The following is a 17,237-nucleotide window of genomic DNA, read 5'->3' as shown; positions in this document are numbered from 1 at the left end:
AATGTGTGTATACATTGAAGGATTGTTTAGGCATTATTTTAACATTCTCAAGACTGTTCCTGAGTTCTTATGAATGCATTGTCTGGACAATCACATCATCTTGGTTGAAAGAAAATAGTAGGGTCAGGTGAGGTTGAACCAAGAGATACAGACAGATAGGCCTATTTATGGCCAACAGTTTTGTTGGGTAATCTATTTGCACTCTCCGAGTCGTCATATGTCCGAGAGCTTTGGAAGGCAGCACCGTGTTGCTGTGTTTCGCCTCCGCCAGCAGATGGCGTCCATGTGCAGCCTGCTCCGCGGCACTGAGGCAGCTGAGTCACACATACATGTAGACCCTGATAAATACATACCGTGCGAAAAAGAGCGGCTACAGTCGAGAAACTATCGTCAGTACATTCATTTTTGACTACAGCTGCATCTGACACCGCGTCGAAAGATGCTGACGATAACATTGAAGACCCTCCAACAGCAGACGTTCAAAATAGATATAGACCCACAATTGACGGTGAGTAGAAGTTAACGGGGCTGAAGTAAACACGGTCAGGCCGGGAGGGCTGGCATACATATAGGTTAGCTGCAGCAGACGGGAATATTAGCTAACGTTAAGACCAAGGTACTGGCTATTAACTCTGTCAAAGAGGCACGCTGGTTACTTTGTATATTTGAATAAGTAACCTTATGACAATGTAAAAATATACTGCCAGACAAGTTAGCAATCTTGCAGGACCTCGCAGTGACTGAGTTCATGTGAGGTAATGTCGCTAGATTAAACTCAGGTAAAACCGGAATTTGGCAAGCTTTCCTTCAAAATAAAAGCGCTAAACCGTTTGATGACGTTTGAATGTACATCATACACTCCGTAAGAAAACCAAAATAAACACAAATTATGTTTCAATTAGCCAAAGAATACCGTGAAATATATTGTGTGTAATCCATTGGCTGTGTTTACTGCGCTTCTTGTAGTCCTCAGGACGGGTTGCAACGTATGAGCGGTTTTATATTGAAAACACGGAACGGAAATGTTTGTATTTTCGTGCAATTTTACACTGTTGGACTTGTTTCAGTGTCTCAACATCAATGACGGTGCAATATTTTAAACCTCCTTTCTGTTCACCAGGAATGGTACGATTCATCAGTAAATGTTTGTTAGTAAAATGAATAAAGCACCCTGGAGTTTACTTATCATAATAATGGAGTAGTTACACAATATTAGGTGTATTTAACTAATGTTTCCTTTGAAGTGTTATCATGTGAATTACAATTACCATAACAGTCATTGGCTCTACACACCATATTAAGCAGCATCAAATTTCTGTAACTTATAAGGAGCACATTTTTTTATTTTGTGTGTGTGTATATATATATATATATATATATGTGTGTGTGTGTGTGCGTGTGTGTATACACATCCTTTCTTTATATCACTATCCCCCAGATCACATTAGGTTATCTTTATATGTCCTTATCTTACCTTTGCTTCTGTTTGCACTTTCTGGTTAGATGCTGAACAGAATTTCATTGCACTGGTACTTTATGTGCAAAGTTTAATCTAATCGAAAAGACACTATTACTTCATTTCGGATGTTCTATGTCTCTGTTTTTCACCATATATGATAGCTTTTGTGTTAATAATTGTGATGTTACTTACTAATTTAACACTGTGATAATTTTTCCCCTGAGTTTTTCATTTTATTTTTTTTTTAGTTTTTACCACATACACAAATAGGAAACTAAAAGTTTAGTAAAAGTACTAAAAAGCACAGTGATCCATATTATGACAAACACAAAAAACACAAAAAAAATCACGTTGAGCTACATAAGACACTCAGTATGCAGTCAAAATTCTGTCAGTCTTCAGGACATGGAGTCCAGACAGGTGACTGTATATCATTATAATTACTCACAGCTTATATTAATATAAATGACAATTTTCAACAGAATGGATGGAGTGACACTATCTGTCCATTTACAGAATAGCCAGCCTCTTGTCATATTGTTGATTACACAGTCTAAACAGTTGATATACAAACTCCCGGGTCTGGCTTAAAGGGCAGGTTCACAGTTTTTCCAAGTCTGTCTTACAACAACATTCAGGAGCGCAACTGAACAGTGAAACATGTTTTTCTTGCTGTAATCATTCCTCCTGTTCATACTGACCATTAGAAGATCCCTTCATAACACACTTACGATGTATGTGATGGGGGACAAAATCCACAGTCCTCCTTCTGTGCAAAAATGTATTTAAAAGTTAATCTGAAGCTAATATGAAGCTTCAGTGTCCAAATGAGTCAAATCAAGTAGATATCTTTCAACGTTACAGTCTTTTTAGTGCCAAAGTCCCTCTTTTTGTTACTTTACTTCCACCGCAGCTCAACAGAGAAACACTGTCTGAGGAAACACAAAGAGGGAATTTGATTGATTGAATTTTAAATATATTTTTGCATAAAATAACTGTGTGGACACACTGTGGATTTTGGCTCCATCACTTCCATTGAAAGCACATTTGAAGGATCTTTTAATATCCAGTATGAACAGGAGGAATGATTACAGCGAGGAAAACCTCTTTCACTGTTGATATGGACACCTGACTGTTGTTTTAAGACACAATTCTCTGGAGAAGATCAACAGTAACATATTCCCATGACATATGACCCTTCACTAGACAACATTTCCAGCAACAGCTGTCAGGTGTTACACAGACCTGTAATTTTCCAGGGGTTGAATGACATGGGTGTAACATTTGGAATAATGTTTGTTTCAATAATTCTACCAATGACATCAATGTTGTTTGTCAGGTGAAAGCCCTGAAGGAGAAAATAGAGGAGGACAGAGGAAAAGATGCATTTCCTGCTGCAGGGCAAAAACTCATCTATGCAGGTGAGGCAGAGGACTTCTACAGAGAGAAAAAAATGTATTCAATTATACTAAACTACCAAGTATTTATTAACTGTTCAAAATCATTGCTCGAGGTACAGTACCAGTCAAAAGTTTGGAGACACTTTCTCATTCAAGTTTGTCCAAACTTTTGACTGGTACTGTATATTTAATTATAACCATAGTAGCAATATTATAATTCCTGGAAGGTAACTCGGTTGTGGAACTAACATAACCAAGAGTTAAAGTTACTACAACACACTTTAAAAATAGATATTGATTCAAACAGAGCAGCTGTTTTTTCTTTGGTACTTGGCCAAAATGCACTCTTGGCTGTCTACATATAAAGAATGATGGACAGGAAAACACCACTCCATTTCACAATGGGGCCCCCACCTCTTCCATTATTTACTTATATTAGAACAGCTTGTGCTTTATTGCTTACGTATTGATATTGAGAAAACTCACTGAAGCAGCAGTGAGAATACTCATCTTGCAAATGAATCAAGTAGGTCATCAGAATTATAATGAAGTACTTGTAATGTGATTCGCTACCCCCCCAGCCTCTTGGGATAGGAATCTTTGTCACATTTGTAGTCAAGGTGCTGTGACTGTGTATTGTAATAAATAGCGTACAATACAGCACTAAATTCTAGACAAAGAATCCACTTGATAGCAAAAAAGTAAATCTGCATAAATATATAAAATGTTAAGAGGTCAAACACACTATTCTAAACATTCTTAAGAAGTCACAATACTACAATTGCTGCTGCAGATTAAGATTTATTCACTATGTACTTCTATGTCCTCCATATTTTGGCCTATTTGCGTGTCATTAATCTTTTCTCATTTGCTGTTTCTGCTCGACTCTTACAGGCAAAATCTTGAATGATGACACCTCGCTGCAAGAGTACAAAATCGATGAGAAAAACTTTGTGGTGGTCATGGTTACAAAGGTTGGTGTTTCTGCAGATTGTTTGTTGTTGTTCTGCTTGATTTGACATCTAATGGAAATACAGTTTTCATTCACTATTTCCAGTCACTTTACTTTTCATTTTTGGGTCGCTGTTAAGCCACCATCGATGAAACTGAACTCTTCCTGCAGAGATGTTTCACATTAAAAGTCTTCCAGTGGCCTGAATTGAAACATACAGGAAGTCTAGAGTTAATTGACTTAACGGCAATTGCAAAAAACAGAGAATAAAAGTGGTTGGAAATAATGAATAATTAGTGAATGGAAACAGTATTGTGTTAAAATTATAGACAGAGAGCAGCAGCGTGGTGAGTATACTGATGGTAATGGAATAATCATTATACTAAACAATGTTTCTCCTAGGATTTTGATGAGCCCATGATGCCCGGAACCCGAATTTGGGCATACTGGCAGTGAATTAGACTAAACACTAGCTTTGAATTGTTCCAGATAAGTTTATTCATGTTCGTAGTCATGTGCGTGTGATAATTTATCAGGAGCTTTTGACACCAACAGGGCTCTAGAGGCCTAGATAGCTGTAGTTGTAATAAATGTCAAAGAATGAAATGCCTCTACACAGAAAATGTACACTATCTTTATTGAACATAGATATATGGATAATATAGTGTTTCCCCTTGGTTGCTTTGGGTTGGTAGTGGCGGGAGAGGGTGGGGGGCTGAGATTTACACTAAAGTGAGAATAGCTGGACCACCTTAAAGGTCAGTCCACCTTAAATGAGCATAGTCATGTTAGGCTAACCCATTGTTGGTAACCCATGGATGTACAAAGAGAACTGGATACAGGAACCGTGCAGGGCTTTGAAGCCAGTTTGACTTAGCGGCCAAACTGTGTAATTACAACATCACAAGACTTTTTCCCATAGACTTACATTGTGAAAGAGACATCTGTAAATCAGGGGGTACATTTTTTGAGTGTCACAATCCCTGCAAAATGACATGTTTCACTATCAGAATTTGATCTATTCAGTCTGATCACATTTGGAAAGTCTAGAAGAGCCACACGATTGAATTGTTTTATCCCTATTCAAGTTAGCTGGAGTTCTAAATGATCTGGGTAATTTTAAACCTGGAAGTCAAACTTGTTCAGGAGGTAGAGCAGGTTGTCCACTAATCAAAAGATCAGCGGTTCAGTTCCCGGCTCCACATGTCGAAGTGTCCTTGGGCAAGATACTGAACCCCTAATTGCTCCTGATGGCTGTGCCATCGGTGTGTGAATGTGTGTGTGAATTGCATGGCAGCCCCTGCCATCAGCATATGAATGTGTGTGAATGGGTGAATGTGGCTTGTAGTGTAAAAGCGCTTTGTGTGGTCGGAACACTAGAAAGGTGCTATATAAGTGCAGTTCATTTACCATTTACCATTTCCATGGGCTAACCCCCCTCACTAACAGACGAGACTTTTCTTGTTCTTGAGAAGCTGCAGCATTAAACACTGTAACACTGACACACTGTAGTCTGTACTGTACATTTACTGCCAGATTGACAACTTACTGCTAACCTTTTCCTCTGCTCCGCTCACATTCACTGTCACTTTTCTGACGCTTGCTCTTTCACACTCGCTATGCACACACATTACGCACTGCCCTATTCCTTAATAGAGCTATGCTACCAGGAATTTCCCAAGCAACGACACAGGGAGCAGTGCTGCTCAGAGACTAACAAACACTATTTCTGTATTAATGAATATTTAGCATTATTTTTTTTGCATTAAAAAAGATCTTTTTGGCCTGGTGGCCTGCCAGGCTTGTGTACAATTAGAGGGAAAACACTGATGTAAATAAATCACATATTAGATAACAAAATCTAGAACTACTACACTACAACAACACTAGCAGCCTCTGTGGCATAGGCTACACATCATAGCAACAAGTACTATCCAACAAATTGATACCGCCCTAGCCTTTGCTAGTAACAACCACTTCTCCATGCACATTTGGAAAGGTTGACTTTGTTGAACTCATTTCTGGTCTTTAAGTTATAACTCTACTGTCTTTGCCTAAGAAGTCAGCTAAATAAACGGCTTTCTGTAAGGGGTAGTATGTCTTTTCGCTGTATACCACTGCTTCTCTCCAGTCTGAAACAACTGGCTGCATGTTTGCTCTTTCTAGCAGCATTACAGGACATGCTCTGTAGCCAGAGCTTTGTTCCATTTGCTCACCACCAGCTCCAGTCAGCTGCTCCAAAAAGAGAAAGTGCACTTTGTTTGCATTCGTCGTGACTATTATGTACAATGTGAAATTTCAGCAGCAGTGTTCATCATTTAGCAGAAAGCATACAGAGGAAACACTGCTGAATTTACCTCGTGAGTCATTATAGGACAGGTTTTTAACTGGAAATAGCCTTTATTTGTTCATGATGACCATGCTATTATTTGAGATACTGGCTTTTTCTTGAGAGGTTACTTTGTTATATGTGAAAGTATTGTTATTATGTTAATATGCTCCTCTTGCTCCTTTTAGAGTAGCAGAGCATTACAGTGAAAGCTACAGGGGAAAGGTAGTGTGTTGTGTAGGAGATGACCAGATAAAGCAGGAGCGATGTGCACTCGGATCCATTAATGACCAAGCTGTGTTGTTATTGTGTGTTTTTAGCCTAAACCAGCCCCTCCTCCACAAGCTGCCCCTAAGCTGACTCCCCTATCAGCTGCAGCTCCAGCACCGCCCTCATCCTCAGTCCCAACACCAGCCTCTGACCCAACACAAGTGCCCTCCACACCGACACATACAGTGCCTGCACCCACACCTGCCCCACAGTCAGTGCCTCCTTCTGAAGCTCAGCCCGCAGCCCCAGAAAACACCCCATTAACTTCTCCTGAAGAAACCGCAGCTCTGGACTCAAACACAGCCCCAAACGCAGCTCCAGGATCGGCCTCAGCTGCTACCCCAGCCCCTGCCTCCACCCCAGCCCCTGCCCCAGCTCCAGCTCCAGAACCAGCCCCTGAAGCTGGTCAGACAGCCCCGGCAGACTGCTCCACCCCTGCTGTCCAGCCAGAGGAGAAGCCAAGGGAAGATCCTGAGAATCAACCATGCGCCACTGCACCAGTCCACTCCTCTGCTTCCAGGTTGGAGGACACACGGCATCTGTTTACATACATTGAGAATTGAACTGATCATCTGGTTTACCTGGTTTAGATGATTGTTTTCTCCTGAACAAGTTGAAGAAGTTATTATGACATTAGACTGTTTCGCTTTTGTTTTTTAACACCTACAGACAATTAGGTACTTAGCAGTAAAAATAATTATTTTCCTGCTTTAGTTTGGTCACAGAACAGCACAGTCTGTGTGAGACTTTTATAATAAGACTTATTCCAAGGTCCTAGTCCCTCGTTGCCATATATACAAGTCACTCTTCTGTGTTAACTAAAAGTATTGCTCACTAAAAATTCTGTTTGCTTTAGAATGTTGATTTACTTTTTTCTCTTTGTTCGTTTCTCTCAAAGCCTCGTTGATGAACTGGGCCTCCTTGAGGAAGCAGCGTCAATACTAGGTAAAAAAAAAATCTATCAGAAATGAAGAACATATCAAACTACTGGCTCTCTTCTGCTTTGGATGGAATTTGCTTCAATTTTTTTCAAATTGCATCCCTTCTTCCCAAAGTCAGAAGACTGTCAAACCAGAGCACACAGACGTTACACAAATACTATGGGATTCAGCACAATAATAATAATAATAATAATAATAATAATAATAATAATAATAATGATGATGATAACTTCATTTGTATTGCACCTTTCATACAAAAAAATGCACCTCAAAGTGTTTTCAGCAAAAGCATTGACTTGCACCAAGTGCTTCACATCAATAAAGACAAAAAAAGCATAACATGAACATAAAAGGCAAAACCCCAATTTTAAAATGCAACTATTTAAAATGTGCTTACAGTACAGCAGACAAGCCAAATGATGGCATGAGAAGCCTGATGTAGTCTAGAAATGCAATACCATATATTAGTGCTCCAACTAATTATTTTCATTATAGATTAATCTGTTGATTTTTTCTCAATTAATTGATTAGTTGTTTTGTCTATGTAATGTCAGAAAATGGTGAAAAATGTCAATTAGCGTTTCCCAAAGCCCAAGATGACATCATCAAATATCTTGTTCTGTCCTTAACATTCCACAACCCAAAGATATCGGGTTTCATCCTGCTTCCATCAACCTCTTCTGTCTCTGTGGTCTCTCTGCTCTTGTTTCCATAGTGACAGGTCAGGCCTATGAGAACCTGGTGTCAGAGATCATGTCTATGGGTTATGAACGAGAGCAGGTAGTCTCTGCACTCAGAGCTAGTTACAACAACCCGGACCGAGCAGTGGAGTATCTACTCATGGTAAGGATTTAACCAGCCCCACCTGCCACTGTGAGTACACTGTGAGTGTCTAATAAATGTTTGTGTACTGCAGGGTATTCCAGCAGAGGCCACTGATCTGCTACCTCAGGAACCAGTCAGACACAGTGCTCCATCCAACCCCCCTGTCCCTGCTACACAACAACCACAGCAGCCCCCAGCAGCCTCCACCAGTAAGAGCGCACTTGATACTTATAATACAAACACAGGTACACAGAAGATGGAAACGATACTGTGAGACAACAGTGATTTCTCAGTGTTTATTAGATCATTGTGGCATGAAGGTTCAACTGCAGAGCTCACTCCAGGGGCCCCCAGCTTTACCTGAATGTAGTGATCCAGGGAGTTAGGCCCTCACTTACTTAGGCTTACTTTCAGGTTGTTTCATTGCTGGTTTCCACCAAAGGAACTTTTCCAGGAACCCATGAACCTTTTAAACGAAAAATTCACCGCTGTGAATGTCACCTATGTAGTAGAAATGTGCAATTATTTTTGAAATTGGTGCCCTATGACTAGAGAAAACCTAGGCTGTAGATTCCCCATACTGCTCTTCAGGGGGAATCCTACAACAACCAGAATGCATTGCGTGGGTCTTGTCCAATGGGCTTCCAGTGAACTACTCGTCTGAATATATTGTAGCAGTGTCTCTAACCCTAACCACTGTTTCTTTACCTATTTTGGACAATGATGAGCTGAACCTGATTGTACTCAAAGCTGGATGCAGCCGCAAGTTACAGGTAACATAGTCGCTGATGTGCTGTTCTGTATTCAGAGTTGGCAAAGTACGACATAATATTCTGTTGGAAAACAAAGTCACGTTTATCAAAGCACCATATAGTTTGTTGCAGTGCAGAGTTTTCTGTCTGTCTCCACTTTTCTGACATTCCTCACTGGGCACTGGCCGATGGTGCAGCAGCCCCCGCCGCTGCAGCAGCCCCCGCCGCTGCAGCAGCCCCCGCCGCTGCAGCGCCTCTCTATGCTGACGCCGTTACGGCTCCCGTGGTCGTGGTCTTCCTCTTCCAGACTCTGTTGTGTCTGATTCCACAGTGTGATATTCGACCTTGTATCATGACACTAGTTTTCTTCCTAATATACTGACATTTTGAAGTATTTAGTAGTATGATATTTTAGTGTCTGCTTTTCCCTATTGCTGGTGTAACGTGGTAGATTTTACAGTCAAGGACATTTAACAGTCCTTGATGTCACCACTACAAAAAATGAGGAAACACAGTTTGCAGTCTAATGCAGATCTCCAAAATCCGCTGGGTGACACAGTCTTGCGTCACCTGGTGGACTTTTGCCAGCAAATGAGCAGGGAGCTCTGGGTGCAGGCAACATGGAGGGAAGTTAAACATTGTTGATTTGCATATACTACCCACATTGTAATGATATAGTGCTAGTTGAAAATCTGTAAAGTTCCCCTTTAAGGAAATCTGGAACTATAGAAACCAGCACATAAATTCAGCCATAGTGGACCCAAAACAGCTACGGAAGTGGAACTTTTGGATTGCTCAGGAACTATTGCGTATGTGCTGAATGCAGCCCACTGACCAAATATAAACCTCAGAGTGCTACAAATTGTTGATGTTGTTAAAGATGTTGATTTTGAATACGTTATTGGTCTGCTATTCCCAATTGTTAGAAGTAGTTAACGCACAATATGTTCCTGATTTAGTTACTGGTTTAGTTTCTGTGGCTCCCAGGGACCTGGAACTATTTGGTTAAAAAGAGGCATTATACAGCATAGGCACATACAGGCATAAGCTAACAGTACTGTACCTTCAGTGTGAAAAAATGTGCTAAAAGTGAAATAAAAAGCCATTTATAAGAAAGGCAGATGCAAAGTGGAATGTTCAAGCACTATTGGGAAATATAACTTTATCTTCAGTCTTTTATGAAGATGTTTGTAACTAATGTTAACATTTTAATGTTAGGGAGGTGTAAAAAGAAGTTAAGTAGAGTCAAACTGAAATGTATTGTTGCTAACGTTAGGATTAGCTTGTCATTGTAGTTGTTGCACAAGGTTATGTTGTGTTTGCCTGAACAGCCTGAACAGAACAGAAGTTAAAAAGACTGCAAAGTTAATATATTTTCCAAATTGTATAATGTATTATCAGTTTTTATAGTGGCATGTTGAGGAATTTATATTATAATCTGTGACACACGGCTGTATAATCCTGGAATAACATTAATGTTAGCTTTTCAACATGCTAACATCAACTGGCTAATTTAGTTGAGTATTCCTGTCACACTCCACAAAAAACATTGGGCCTTTCATATTTTTATCCTAAAACTTCTCTCTGTGAAGTTTGCTTGTATGAATGTTCCAAGTCCAATTCAACAAACTCTGCCTCAAGCCTGAACTTGTCATAAATGGTTTGTTTCAGCGTGAAAAATGCCACCTGTCCATGAGGAGGTGTGATCATTAGCATAAACCATCCCCCTAAAACGTCCATATAAGGCTCCATGTTCTGCTCCGTTTGTGGGCAAGTTTCATTCACAAAAAAGTTCCCTAAAGAGTAAAAACACTGCACAACTTCAACAAACACATAACACATTTAGGAGTGACAGTAGGAGAAACAATTAGAAAATATGAATCCAGCTAACATGTCATCAGAACAGCTCTGCACTGTGACAGAATAAAGAGGGAATGCTTTGACATGAAGTAAGATCTTAAAAAACATCTTGCAAAGCGCTCTGTGATGGGAGGCGGTCATGTGACAGATACAGAGATATTAGAAGAGAATATAATAGTCTACAGGTGATGTTACACTGTCAGCTACAACACAAGATGAGACTGGACAGAGACCTGCAGAGAGACACAGAGCCAGCTGTTGGAGTGAGGAAGTTTCCTAGCAACTACTGAAATGCCAAAATATGGCAATAAAAATCACAACATCTAAAAAATCTTTCAGTAAATTGGCAGCCATGATGATGAAAATATGGTAAGCAGAATATTAATTTAGCATTAAGTTTGCCTGACTTATATTTTATTATTTTTTGTTAATTTCAGTATCATATTTAAACTCCAAATTAATTCAGATTAGGACATTATAATTGTAAATCAAACAAGTGTTTCTCCCAGTGAAGAAAGGCGGAGATGATGTATTCATGACATGCAAGACAGGTCTAGACCATTTGTAAATTTCGTTCTTACCTCAGAGAAAATTCTGAAATTGTGATAAATGCACAGAAAGTTATCAACAAATGATCAACTTCCCCTCCGCTGAGCTTCTCAGCATCTTTTTCATCTTTTTAGCATCTTTCAGCTCATTATTTTTGTTTTACAGCCCACAGCTTAACTCAGCTCAGAGTGCTCATCAGCCTGGTTTCCAGCAGTGGCAGGCAGCTGTATTCAGGGAAAAAAGCTCTGATAAACCCACTGTACAATACCTGCTCAGCACCAAACAGCACACAGACAAAATTAGACACTAGATGGTGAAAAAATGGAATATTAGCAACTAAAGAGCCAGATATTTTCTCAGATTTATTCTCAGGAGTAGCTAAAAGGAGAGTTGGTATTGAAAACACGACTCCAAAATGAATGCTAATGTTGCTAGGTATTGGCTGGATGTGTAAATATGAACTTTGCAAGGCAACAACAGTATGTCAAATGTGTGACTTTCCCCAGCAGGGCCAGTGTCTGCAAACCAGCCTCCGTCTGCAGGTGGAGGCTCTCTCCCTACCGGGAACCCTCTGGAGTTCCTGAGGAACCAGCCTCAGTTCCAGCAGATGAGACAGATCATTCAGCAGAACCCGGCTCTTCTACCAGCCCTGCTGCAGCAGCTGGGCCGAGACAACCCACAGCTACTGCAGGTACCACACCAGCACACCTACCACACTACACTGGCTCTCCGAGGTTTTACATTTCATCTGTTTTTCTGTTAGCAGGATATTTCCTAAATACATTTGTTAACAGAGTGCTAAGAGATGTAGGACCTTGAGCCCAGGAAAAAGTGTTTTTCTGCAAATCTGGATTTAGGTGTAGATCTGGGATTTTTAAAAAAAAAAGGCTCAACATGGAAGAGGGCATTACCTGATCTATTTGCTATTTTCTTATGAACTACTACACTTACTTGAATTAGAAAAATATATGCATAAACATATGTTAACCTGTATGCCACACATGATGGCTGTAATGTAAAATGTTCAGCTTTCTTTACAAAAGGAGTGTAGATATAAATGTCTGCCTGTGTCTAGAAGCCATTGTGGCTGCTCTGTGGACTGCTTGGTTTTTTGTTGTTAGTGTGGTTGTTTTTGCTTCTTTATCCACCAATTCTCTGAGCAAGAATGAGACATGACCGCAGCACACTTCTCAACATTGGATTTGACTCAACTCAGCAGTTTTCCAACTTGTTGTTGTGTTGAATGGCTGTAGCTGGCTGGAGATTCTGTGAAACACTCACCATGGTAACAACAGTAACAATAGAAGCGTTTCTCGGTGAAGGCGAAAGAAAGAACACGAGGCTGAGAGCCCGAGCCCTGCCTTCACCCCTGTATTGCATGTATTGAGAAATAGAAGTATGTGATGAATAAACCTTGCAATCTTGAAATGTTCAATCTCAATACTAAAGGGTTATTGCTACATAGAATTCAACTTTTTGAATTGAAACGGCAGAAATTTGAAATCCAGCATTTTCTGCTGGATTTCAAATTTCTGCCGTTTCAATGAGTGTTGATGTTATGAAAACATCAACACTCAATAAGAACAATATATCCTGTATGCTATATCCATTTAATACCGGATATCAGTTGTCTGACCAAATACATCTGACACAGTCACGTCTTTTGTCATCACCTACTCAGTGTCATTTTTGCCAGAGGCTTGGAACCTGTATATTATCTGTATGGTAATATTGTCACTGATTGTATGTATTACTTGTCATACAGCAAATCACGCAGCACCAGGAGCGCTTTGTCCAGATGCTGAACGAGCCACGTGGTGGAGACACTGGAGGGGAGGGAGCCGAGGCCCAGGGCTCACGACAAACCAACTACATCCAGGTCACCCCACAGGAGAAGGAGGCCATTGAGAGGGTCAGTTTACCCCCCCCCCCCCCCCCCACTGACTTGTTACCTTGTTATCTAAATAATTAGATGTATCAGTAGTTAGCTAAAATACACAAAACTATGATAGAATATTCGTTTTTCTTTTCAACTTGACATTGGATTAACCAAACCATTCTGAGCTCACTTTTTAAACATTTGAACTCTCCACCATGCACACTGCTCCCACAAACTGCTGCAGAATGAGGATGTGTTCACTGAAAAAAAAGTCCAGAAAAGTTTGCTCCCGGCCCTTCAAAATAATGACTTCTGCTTCCTTATTTATCCATAATGAAATGATTTTATGATTATGCAACTACGGATTTAAAGGGTTAGTAGTGGCAACATTCCTGGTAAGTATGGCAGCTTGTGTGGAGAGTTCAGACAGTTCTGCATACTGAAGGTGAGTATCCATGCATCTGTATTTCTTCTCTTCTGATCACAGTGTAGGGTGTAAGTCCAGGGAGTTATGTACAGACACTGAGGCAGCAAACATTTGTGAAATCACTGCAATGAGAAATTGAAGTTGTTCCTTTATCCTGTGGTCGTGTCTTTACATATATACCTTCACCAGTAAGTGTCTCACAAACAGCTGTGTGTGTGTGTGTGTGAGTGTGTGTGTGTGTGTGTATGACTAACCTGAGCATGTGTCTTGTGTTCCAGTTAAAAGCGCTGGGCTTCCCTGAAGGCTTAGTCATCCAGGCTTACTTTGCCTGCGAAAAGAATGAAAACCTGGCTGCGAACTTCCTGCTACAGCAAACATGGGACGATGAGTAACCAAACATCACCCCGACACATCACCGTTCAACAGAGGGGTCGCAGAGAAGGGATGACAGTGCCACACAAGATCCACCAAGGACGGAAGATAACGAGGACAGGAGAGGAAGGGGATATTTCTTTTCACACCATGTGACTGTGTGATGACATGCCATTCAAAGTTCGCTGTGCTGCCTACTCTCCATTCAGCTGTGATGATCATCATAGGAGTTAACACTGAGCTTCGCCTCACTGCTGTTACATCATTACTGCTGCCGCTTGTGCCGAGTGATCACACCGCAAGAAGTAATGTCAGGAATTATGTCAACAGTCTGCATCACCTTCACCGGATCCTCCTCCGTGCTCGGCATCGGAGGCTGCCTGTAGACAGTGTGTGAGAAGGAGACGACTCACAAGAAGGCTTCAACTGTACACATACACCACAGAGTTTACTGTAGTGTATATGTACACAACAAAACAAATTCCCAACGTGTCTGTTTGCCAACCCTCCATGATGGATTTACCTGAAAATGTGATGCAAACTGTTGACTTCACTGTTTGAGAGCTAGCATTGCTTTATATTAAAGTTTTAGGTCTGATCATTTAATTTCTTCTACTTCTTTTATCTTTGGAAAAAAAAAATCCTAAACACTGATGAAATGTCTTCTTCAGGTGATGTTTTGACCTTTCATGAATCATGCAGATGTGGTTCTGTGGTTCTGTCCATGGATAATGAAATCTGCAAGATGATTGAAATAACTGAAGGAGTATTTGAAACTTTGGAAAAGTGAAAATGTGTTTTTCTACACCTAGGATATTTTTTCAAGGGTGAAGTGAATACATGAAACTGCTATGGAAGCCCATCCCAGCCAGAAAAAGAAAAAAAGATGAAATGTTAGAAATGGCGTAGATGAAAAAGTCAAAATTATGAGACACTTTTAATTAGAAGATAGTAAGTGATTTTTTTTAGGAAGTCATCATTTTGAGAAAGTCAGAATTTTAAATGATCAATTTGGAGTTTGTTTTTTGTTTTGGAGCAAATGGGCTTCTATAAGCTATATATATATATATATATATATATATATATATATATATATATATATATATATATATATATATATATATATATATATATATATATATACATATACATATATATATATATATTCAGTTTGGTAAAAGAGCTGTGACACTTTGCACTCTATCTGAAACATCAAACTAGTGGTGCCATCACAGTATATGATGAAGATTATGGGTGCTGTGGTATTTTATTTGTGGGAGAAGTGGGCACACCCAGATGCAGCTTGAATTGTCATTATGGTCTTTCACTGTGGGGAGCTTGTTGTGTTATTTTGCAGATGAAGCAGTTTGAAGGTTGATTATGATGTAATCAACCACATAGCACGCTTTGTGAGCTAAATATTTGACTGTTTTTAAAGAAATGTTGTGTTCTTTCTTGACATTTCTTTAGCTGGAATGATCAAACATAGTCCACTTCCTACTTTCAGACAATCTATTTCTGTTCAGATGATCTCACATCACATCTTCTATGCATCTTAAAGCTCTACGTGATTGAGCCACTGCTCCTTCATGCCTTATGGGTTGTTAAAGACTTGAACACATTTCACTTTACAAATGGTGTTGTAGTTTACAATATAGTGTTTCCGATATGTCACACTTTAGTGTCCAATAATTGGTGATCATCTTTAGAGTTTTAATTATTCGTAAATAATCAGTTATTGTTTCAAAAGTGGACTAAAGGGAATTTGAATAAATGCTAGAAGCCAAATCAAAAAAAATATATTTTCATCTTTCAGCATGTGCTTTGCTGTTTCTCCTTTTATTTCTTTTTATTGTGTATCAACTGGAAATGCCTAGATGTTTGGTATTATATTGTAAATGGGGGCATACAAACTTTGGGGAAAATGGCACTTTACTGTGACAAATGCTGCTCTTCAGCTATGAGGAGCTGCTGATTGCATGAGATTGTTACACAGTTATTTATAGCATGGCAGTGGGATAGGAATGATGAAACCACAAGTGTGGTGTTTCTCTGTTTTACTCATTTTGATGATGTTTAGTTTTCTTTTTGGGTTTACAAAAATACGTACATCCTTAAATACAGCAGTTGAGGTTTTAGTTGTAAAGAACTTTGTTTCAGCATTGTGTAAAATAAATGGCTTTTACAAAGTGGCCTTGCCAAGGTGATGTTTTATCATGAATGATCTGAGTGCTCTCAGGTACACATAACACTGAAAGTATCCATTTATGTTTATCTGCTGAGGTAGATAACCAGTGACAGAGCTTCATATTGACTATATGGATTATAGTATGGATCAATGATTGTGTTATCAAACCTCATGCAGGCACACAGTCACAAGGCGTCTTTGAGTACTTTGAAAAGTGCTTACACATAAAATATATAATTATTATTACTGTTAATAATACTAATTTTTTCCTTCATTCTACAGTTGAACGTTTCACTTTAATGTCAATGTTAATGTTAAAATTCTGAAATTTATGCAAGGGAAATTGATATGCACCGCCCGCGTCCCAGCACCTACGTAACATTAGATTAGCTTTTTCAGAATATTATGTGGCATTAGTTGTGTTGTGTGACACAATGAAGGAAAGGGAGCCAATTATAGCTGTAACCGTAAGCTTGTAAAATAATTATGCCGAATTAAAAGACGTGCCGTAAATATATTCAAAGGTTTACATTGTGTCAGAGAAATTCATTCATTTCCAGGTAAAGTATACAACAAAAAAAAAAAGGAAAACCGTTAATGCAGTTTCGCCTGCGATCTGTTCCTGGAGTGTGGGGTCCAGGTCTGTCCGCTAGGGGGAGTGTTGCCTCGGAGAGGGAGGTTGGGTGGCTGGGTGCGTTCCCGCAGCAACAGGGACGATGGCAGCTCTCACATCCCTCACCCAGGTAAAGATGCAGCTATTTACGAGTATATACTTCAACTTTAAGCTAAGATAATTCACAGGATGACACACCATGTCTCATTCATGACATTGTTTTTTGATTTTACTTTGAACAAGATATGAGCTCGCGCTGAAATGCAGCTAGAAATGAGGCAGTGAGCTGGAATAAGGCCTGTTGCAGTACCGTTAGGTAGCGGGCTTGTTAGCCTCAGTTGGCGCTGGCTAGCTGTGTAGCTATTTGCCTACGACATAACATTCAATTAACTTATTAATTATAAATGTAAAAATAATACGC

At 39.7% G+C, this 17,237-nt stretch overlaps 2 protein-coding genes across 12 annotated transcripts in view; both read left to right on the top strand.

Annotated features, from left to right (window-relative positions):
• Positions 1 to 293: 293 nt before the first annotated feature.
• Positions 294 to 15,074, top strand: rad23ab (RAD23 homolog A, nucleotide excision repair protein b). 2 transcript variants are annotated; one of them, XM_042417781.1, is made up of 10 exons: positions 294 to 508; positions 2,799 to 2,880; positions 3,754 to 3,833; positions 6,461 to 6,930; positions 7,309 to 7,355; positions 8,067 to 8,194; positions 8,268 to 8,385; positions 11,847 to 12,028; positions 13,103 to 13,249; positions 13,922 to 15,074. In XM_042417781.1, exons 1-10 carry the CDS (start codon positions 440 to 442, stop codon positions 14,033 to 14,035), a joined length of 1,437 nt encoding a protein of 478 aa, XP_042273715.1. In that variant the 5' UTR covers positions 294 to 439; the 3' UTR covers positions 14,036 to 15,074. The 2 variants fall into 2 exon arrangements, with proteins under 2 accessions (XP_042273715.1, XP_042273714.1); XM_042417780.1 differs by having other exon boundaries at positions 11,844 to 12,028.
• Positions 15,075 to 16,695: 1,621 nt separating this feature from the next.
• Positions 16,696 to 17,237, top strand: part of LOC121900047 (epidermal growth factor receptor substrate 15-like 1) — a 52,416-nt gene continuing 51,874 nt past the window's right edge. For 2 of the 10 annotated variants that reach the window (XM_042415949.1, XM_042415950.1), the window contains exon 1: positions 16,696 to 16,946. In XM_042415949.1, coding sequence (XP_042271883.1) covers positions 16,920 to 16,946 — 27 coding nt within the window. In that variant the 5' untranslated portion in view covers positions 16,696 to 16,919. The remainder of the gene's footprint in view (positions 16,947 to 17,237) is intronic. The other 8 variants (XR_006096883.1, XM_042415948.1, XM_042415952.1 and 5 more) reach the window with 7 other exon arrangements.

This window comes from Thunnus maccoyii, chromosome 7 (assembly GCF_910596095.1).
Source record: "Thunnus maccoyii chromosome 7, fThuMac1.1, whole genome shotgun sequence".
Classification (NCBI taxonomy): Eukaryota; Metazoa; Chordata; class Actinopteri; order Scombriformes; family Scombridae; genus Thunnus; species Thunnus maccoyii.
This window is presented reverse-complemented; position numbering and strand designations above follow the sequence as displayed.

Bases quoted from the DNA above. Each gene is read 5' to 3' on its own strand.
- rad23ab (XM_042417780.1), top strand. From the start codon at position 440: ATGCTGACGATAACATTGAAGACCCTCCAACAGCAGACGTTCAAAATA. The intron at 6,931-7,308 runs GTTGGAGGACAC...TTTCTCTCAAAG, and splicing joins GTCCACTCCTCTGCTTCCAG to CCTCGTTGATGAACTGGGCC. The intron at 12,029-13,102 runs GTACCACACCAG...CTTGTCATACAG, and splicing joins ACAACCCACAGCTACTGCAG to CAAATCACGCAGCACCAGGA.